The following is a 7,500-nucleotide window of genomic DNA, read 5'->3' as shown; positions in this document are numbered from 1 at the left end:
GTACTATAGCCTTCTAATGTATCCCTAATAAAAATTACTATAATACCTCCAGGGGGCAGGGGTGAGTACTATAGCCTTCTAATGTATCCATAATATACAGTTATGGAATAGGTAGGAGGGAAATAGCAAATTTATGGTTCCCCAAGGGAGGAAACTATTTCCTGAGGCAGCGAAGCTGATTTTGAGGGAAATAGTTTCCTGCTGAGGGGAACCATAAATTTGATATTTCCTGAGTACCCATTCCATAACTGTTTTATTATACCGAAACAATCAATGGAGATTTATTAAAATAGAGACTCAGACAATTTTTAGCTCACCTTAATGAAGTTGGGGGAGCTTATGTAATACCCTCGGTGTTGGTGTTGGCGTCGGCGTCCAAGGTTAAGGTTTTTGGAGCAGTTTTCTTTTCAAGTACTTCTATGGCCTATATTAGTCAGAGATGCATGGAGGATGCTTCTAGTGTGTTTCATTGTACCAGTCAAGGTTTCAGATGCTGCAATTTCAGCTAAAGAATGACCAGGTTAATGTTTTTGGAGCAGGTTAAAGTTTTTGGAGCAGGTTAAAGTTTTTGGAGCAGGTCTCATTTCCAATTAACTATAAGCCCTATATTGACCGAACTTGCATGGATGATACATCTAAGGATGCACACTACTGAACTTGCTTCGGATGCTGGATCTGACCTACATTTTCTGGATGAGTAACCAGGTTAAAGTTTTTGGAGCAGATGTCATTTCCAAGTATCTATAAACCCTATATTGACCAAACTTGCATGGATGATACATATAAGGATGTACACTGGTGGACTTGCTTCGGATGCTGGATCTGACCTACATTTTCTGGATGAGTAACCAGGTTAAAGTTTTTGGAGCAGATCTCATTTCCAAGTAACTATAAACCCTATATTGACTAAACTTGCAAGGATGATACATCTAAGGATGCACACTACTGAACTTGCTTCAGATGCTGGATCTGACCTACATTTTCCAGATGAGTGACTAGGTTAAAGTTTTTGGAGTTGATCTTATTTCCAAGTAACTATAAGCCCTATATTGACCAAACTTGCATGGTTGATACATCTAAGGATGCACACTACTGGGCTTGCTTCGGATGCTGGATCTGACCTATATTTTCCGGATGAGTGACTAGGTTAAAGTTTTTGGAGTAGATCTCATTTCCAAGTAACTATAAGCCCTATATTGACCAAACTTGCATGGATGATACATCTAAGGATGCACACTACTGAGCTTGCTTCAGATGCTGGATCTGACCTATATTTTCTGGATGAGTGACCAGGTTAAAGTTTTTGGAGTAGATCTCATTTCCAAGTAACTGTAAGCTCTATATTGACTAAACTTGCAAGGATGATACATCAAGGGACGAACAATCTCAAACTTGCCATGGATGCTGGATTTGACTTACATTTTCTGGATGAGTGATTAGTTTTAAGTTTTCAGATAAGTTGATTCCCAAGTAACTGCAAGCCCTATCAGACCAAAATTGCATAAATGTTGCATCTAGGGATGCACAGTCCTAGATTATTAGTTTAATGTGGGACTTTGCCTTACTTAAAGACAACATTCGTTGAGGTGAGCTCTGTAATCTCTGATTATACCTATGTTTAAAGCAATATAGAGGCATTTAAATAATCACAAATGCATGTGATTAAAAATATTGTAAGATAACTAATGCATCAATATCGAGGAAAATAAAATTATTTTAAAAAATATGAAATAATTTCACTGACACTTCAAAGGATTATCGTTGTCTTCATTTTTCTAGAATTCCACTATGATTTCGACATGGCATGTCGAAATGTTTTGACATCATAGTTACATTGCTAATAATATTACATCACAGACTCGAGAATACTTGAACGCTCCACGGCCTCCACCCACTGCTCATTTTAATTCTTAATAAACATTCATGAGAGAGTAGTCCCAAGGAGTAGCTCTGATTTTTCAGGGAGTAGTCCTCCGATGAGGGAAATAGTATCTTCTCAGGGAAATAGACAGTTTTATGGTATTAATTTTATATAGAGTAATAACAGTAGAGGTATAATAATAAAAATTACTGTAACACCTCCAGGGGGCAGGAGGGAGTACTACTGCCCTTATTAAGATTACTTTATCCTGGGCGGGGGCTTTAACTGTATCCACAACAATACCGGGGGCATGGTTAATTTCAAGCTTACTAATTCATGTGTTAGAATGTTTCAGTATCTAACTTCAACTGATCACACTCAGTAAGAAGTATATTAGGCCAAAAAAAATAATAGTCTTGTTTCCTGCTACTCGACCTACCCTATTTTTTTGCACCCGACCCTAAAGTTTTTTTTTAAGTTTTGGAAGAAAAAAAATTGAGAATTTCCGGAATTCCATCGTTCTGTCAACGTAATTGTTTTCCTTGTTAACACAAAACAAGCATTTCATGAAATTCTTGTTTTAAATATGGACTTTCATAAAATACCACTTGAGTTGTGCATAGAAAGACAATATTGACCTGTGACATGTTTGATTTTATCTTTTATTAGTTCAAATCCAAAAAATGTTGTCGGAAAAAAAATAAAAATATAAAATAAAATAATTTTCCTACCTACCTACCCTATTTTTTTCAGGCTGGTAGCAGGAAACAAGACTTTTTTTTTTTGGCCTTAGCGAGGTTAGCAAAAAATAAAAGGTAGCCAATAGTTGGGCACCAGTAAATAATGAAGGTAGATGGATGTATTGTGAACATTCCTGTCAGTAAATTATCTGTAATTTAATCAAGTATTTACTGACATGAGTTTTGATGTCCCAACTGACCATTAGAAAATAAAATTATATCTGTTACTGCTAACAGACATCAACTCCGGCTTTAGGACCAGGCATATCTGATTCCAAAACACACTATGTATTGTCAAGAGTAGATGGAAGTTTGATCAATCCTACAGCAGATTCTTGAATTTTAGGTTTGTATCTATTTGACTGTCTTGATGGTGATTTTGATGGACATATGCCCTTTTTTCTAGTGTTTTGCCCTGAATGGGGAGGATGGTATTCGTAAAGGTTGTGGGGCAGACAAGGAGAAGCACCTGCTAAACTGTCAAGGGAGGAGGAATGTGGTATGGAGACCAGATTCAGGAGGTCCAAACCTTGTGGTCAAGTGCTGTGCCTATAATCTCTGTAATGTAGACGTTGAAGACTTGACACTACCACCCAAAGGTATAACTTGTTCGGCATCTCTGTTATAATTTTTACAATCTAGTTATAATTTTTACAGTCCATGTGTGACATCAATCTTTTGTTTGAACGCTCCACTTTTGCTTGGATATGGAGAGTTGCAAACAATTCAGATTGAGAAAATGTTTTATATATATATATATACATGTATATACGAACAATTTTGAAAGGATTGATATAATGAGTTTTTCAAACTATCTAGTAATCTACTTAAAACGTACATTAATTTTGAATTTTGATGATTATGTTTGTAGTAGTGGCAGAGGAGACAACTTTTAACATGAACATGTTAATGGCTGTACTGGTTCCAATTGGAGTCTTGATTGTAGCCGTGGTAATCGTGGTCCTTGTATTCCGACACCTCCAGAAACGGCAACCCGGAAGTCAAGAGAGCCCGAGAGTGAGGGAGGAACTTCTGCCGCAGGAGTATGGGGGAATCAGGGTTACACAGGTTGGAGACAGTACTCTGCAGGTAAGGGAGATCACTCAATTAGAATTAACAGGTAAACTTTTAAAGTGAAGACAGCTTAAAAGGAAAGAAAATAAAAGTTGACAAATTTATAACATTTCATGGATTGAAGAATTTGATCAAAAGAGAGAAAAATGTCTTTGGAGAATATTGTAGATGAAAGGGCAAAATAAATGATTAAAGTGCATAAATAATACCTTTATCAACTCTTTACCTGTATATTTTATCATTCTTGTCACCAATGTAGCCATTTTACACATGAAAAAAGATGAAAATTCTTAACTTCCTGTGCAGACAAATTATCATTGATAGGTTTATTGAATGATACTGAGTTTTTATTTCTTAAAGAGTGTAAAGCTATGAAATGTAATAAAAACTATAAAATGTAATAAAAACATCTTATATAAGAATTACCTTTATAGGAACTGATTGACGAGTCTTGCACATCTGGGAGTGGATCTGGTCTTCCTTTTCTGGTCCAGGCAACTGTGGCAAGGAGTATTTCTCTCATAGAATGTATTGGTAAGACTAATAGTGTAGAAAGAAACTCCTTGTTGTCATAGATTATTTTGATGCAATGTTATAATGATATCTACTTCATACAAATTTGTCAACAACTCAAACAATTCAGAACATTTGATAGGTTTAAATACAGGTAATGTGGCTAAATTCTGGCAGTGGCATGTTTGTTTTTCCCCAGGGCAGCTTGTTAGTTTGATTGTGTTTATGTTGCATGTATCATGTATGTATCACCTCAAATAATGCAAAATGAACTGAAAACTAATAATTCATATAAATTGCTAGACAAAGCCAAAAAATTAAATATAAACCATTATTTTTATATATTGTAACATTTGAGAGAAGCCACCACCGAAAATTTAAAGTTTGGCAGTATTTGAAGCAGAGATTTCATATATGTATGATAACAGCTGTGTAAGATACACCTGATACATGTATATGGTTGATACAAAAAATATGTTGAATTTCAATATTTCAATTTTACAAATTTCTTGTATTGATGAATGCTTGTCATTACTGATATTTACCTGATTTTACACAGGTAAAGGACGCTATGGGTCAGTATGGCGAGGGAGATACCATGATGAGAATTTAGCTGTGAAGATCTTTTCATCCAGAGATGAAGCCAGCTGGTTACGAGAAACCGAGATATACAACACCTGTCTGCTCCGACACGAGGGAATTCTGGGATATTATGCCTCTGATATGACCAGTCGGAATTCTTGTACTCAGCTTTGGTTAATCATGCATTACCATGAAAATGGTTCACTTTACGACTACCTCCAATCCACAACTTTAGATTGGGAGGAAATGTTACGTCTTTGTCACTCCGCAGCTGCAGGTCTTGTGCACCTTCACACGGAGATTGTTGGAAACCAGGGTAAAGCTGCCATTGCTCACAGAGACATAAAATCAAAGAATATTTTGGTGAAGGGCAATGGTACTTGCTGTATTGGAGATTTAGGACTTGCTGTGACACATACTCAAGAGAACAATAAGATAGACTTGGGTCGTAATAATAAAGTAGGCACTAAGCGGTACATGGCCCCAGAGCTTCTTGATGAAACCTTGAATCCTGAGTACTTTGAGGCTTTCAAACAGGTGGATGTGTATGCATTTGGCCTTGTCATTTGGGAGGTGGCAAGGAGATGTGTTACAGAAGGTACGAAAAGCTATGAGGAATTGATACTTGTAGATTGCACTAACATGATTTCTATACTTATGAATTGAGTTACTGCTATCCTACAATTCTGTCACTGCTCTTGGGTAAACAAGCAAGCTACAAAGAACCCTATTTTTGCCACTGAAACAGAGGATATTTATAGTTTTACTTCTTTTTCTATACTTTTTTTTCTTTTTTCACAGGTATGGTTGATGACTATAAACCACCATTTTGGGATGTGGTACCCTCTGATCCTTCATTTGACGATATGAAGAAAGTTGTCGTCATTGATCAACAACGACCAGCAATTCCCAACAGATGGTCCTCAGACACTGTATGTTGTTTATTCTTAGTCATAATAAGATAATATTTTTAGATTATGACAATGCATTTTTAAATTTGAAACACCCTTAGTACAAAGGACTACTTTGAAGGGTCATTTTGTTGAAATTTATTGTTAAAAGATTAGTAAGTGGGTTGCATGGGTTATACTGAATCAGGGATCTGAATATGACATAAAAACAGCAAGCACATTTACATATGAAATAGAGACTTGTTTAATCTTGTTTTATTGCTTTGCTTCAGATTTTACTCCAGATGAGTAAATTGATTCAGGAATGTTGGATGTGTAACCCAAAAGCCAGACTCACTAGTCTTAGGATTAAAAAGACAATTAACCAACTGCTCAATCAGCCTCAGTGCAAAAAGATCAAGGACACAAACAAATGCTGAAGGTCACTGTCAAGTACTGAGCTCTGATTGGATGCCTGCCATAAGTGTGTCTGATTCAGTTCCTCTCATCTGAAATGATCATTGGGTTGCTGTAGACAGATAAACTAGAACCTGAATTGAACAGATCAAGTGTGAAAAATTTTATATTTTGTTTGCAGAAGAATCAGGTATAATTGTTATTGTTTATTGGGATATTTTAATTTTTAGGTGAATAATGAACTATAAAAGAATTCATCATTTTTAAGGGCAGTGCATTTAAATGTATATAGGGTGCAAGTTAAAGTTTTCAAAATTTATGTAAAAAGAAATAAAAGTTTTCAAAAGCATTTTAGCATAAATATCAGTATCAAATAATTGTAAGAAATGTGTTTTAGCCATGGTTGTTAATGGATAATACAATGTACACCTGTTATTCATGTCAGTAAGGAACACAGTGTACAGTTCTTTTGAGGTCTGGCAGGCCAGAGCGCTATTGAATATATTATACATTCCAGGGAAATCATGGTGGGAGTGTAGATTATAATTGTTAAAGTCAAATAGCTGCATGCTCTCTGCTTTGTATGATGCATGGTCCATATGAAGATTATTGGATGGGTAGTTTCATAAAGAAATAACTGTCTGAGAAAAATGTGTACCTGAGGTTTTCTTTTCATGTTTTATTATTATCTGAGTGTGAGATTGTATGTTCTTCAATTAAAGGACTTGTCGCATGATCTTTCAAAAATCGTAATTTTATGAAAAATATTATCTACAACCTTGTTTATTAAAATACTGAATACAATAAACGTTATTGTAAGCATATTTTAAGAGATATTGAGAGTTGAAATTCAAATATGGCAATATGCATATTTCAGTCGGATTTCGGCGAATTACTGCTCTGACGTCATAGGCGACAATTCAGTGATAGAGAGATGAGAATATGTAAACTATTTACGGAGTTATCAACGACAAATGCAGCTAAATTACGAAAAATGCTGAAAAAACTAATGCCTAGCGTGCTTTTTAATTACTATAGAAACATTAACTAGTTCTAAGGTATAAGACTTTTGAGATATTTTCGTTTTTTATTCGAAACATTCAGAATCCGACAGCTCCGACTACGACAATGTTTTGTGATCGGAAAATTATTTTTCAAGACTGCCATCCTTTACAAAACATAAGTAAATTAATGCTAAAAACGAAGAATAACAAAGTTATGCAATATTAAATTTGTAAATCAGTTAAGTTAATACATGTGATGAGATGACAAATCAAATTGTATTGTGATGGCGAGTTTCTTCATCTTCGTCGCGTCTCCTTCGATGTCGTCGCTGCTATTTTTACATTGTACAGATTTTTCAGATTTTTTCTTGCTGACATTTCTAAAATATAAGGTTGGATATTCAATTTCATATCGATAA

General features: G+C 35.2%; 1 protein-coding gene across 2 annotated transcripts in view; it reads left to right on the top strand.

Moving 5' to 3' along the window:
- The window catches only part of LOC133197230 (activin receptor type-1-like), a 19,415-nt gene extending 12,587 nt beyond the window's left edge, over window positions 1–6,828 (top strand). For both annotated transcript variants that reach the window (XM_061333154.1, XM_061333155.1), the window contains exons 3-8: window positions 3,008–3,200; window positions 3,473–3,690; window positions 4,110–4,209; window positions 4,748–5,368; window positions 5,572–5,702; window positions 5,954–6,828. In XM_061333154.1, coding sequence (XP_061189138.1) covers window positions 3,008–3,200; window positions 3,473–3,690; window positions 4,110–4,209; window positions 4,748–5,368; window positions 5,572–5,702; window positions 5,954–6,100 — 1,410 coding nt within the window. In that variant the 3' untranslated portion in view covers window positions 6,101–6,828. The remainder of the gene's footprint in view (window positions 1–3,007; window positions 3,201–3,472; window positions 3,691–4,109; window positions 4,210–4,747; window positions 5,369–5,571; window positions 5,703–5,953) is intronic.
- The last annotated feature ends 672 nt before the right edge of the window (window positions 6,829–7,500 follow it).

This window comes from Saccostrea echinata, unplaced genomic scaffold (assembly GCF_033153115.1).
Source record: "Saccostrea echinata isolate AGI-Se365-2 ecotype Australia unplaced genomic scaffold, CSIRO_AGI_Sech_v1 ptg000030l, whole genome shotgun sequence".
Taxonomy (NCBI): domain Eukaryota; kingdom Metazoa; phylum Mollusca; class Bivalvia; order Ostreida; family Ostreidae; genus Saccostrea; species Saccostrea echinata.
This window is presented reverse-complemented; position numbering and strand designations above follow the sequence as displayed.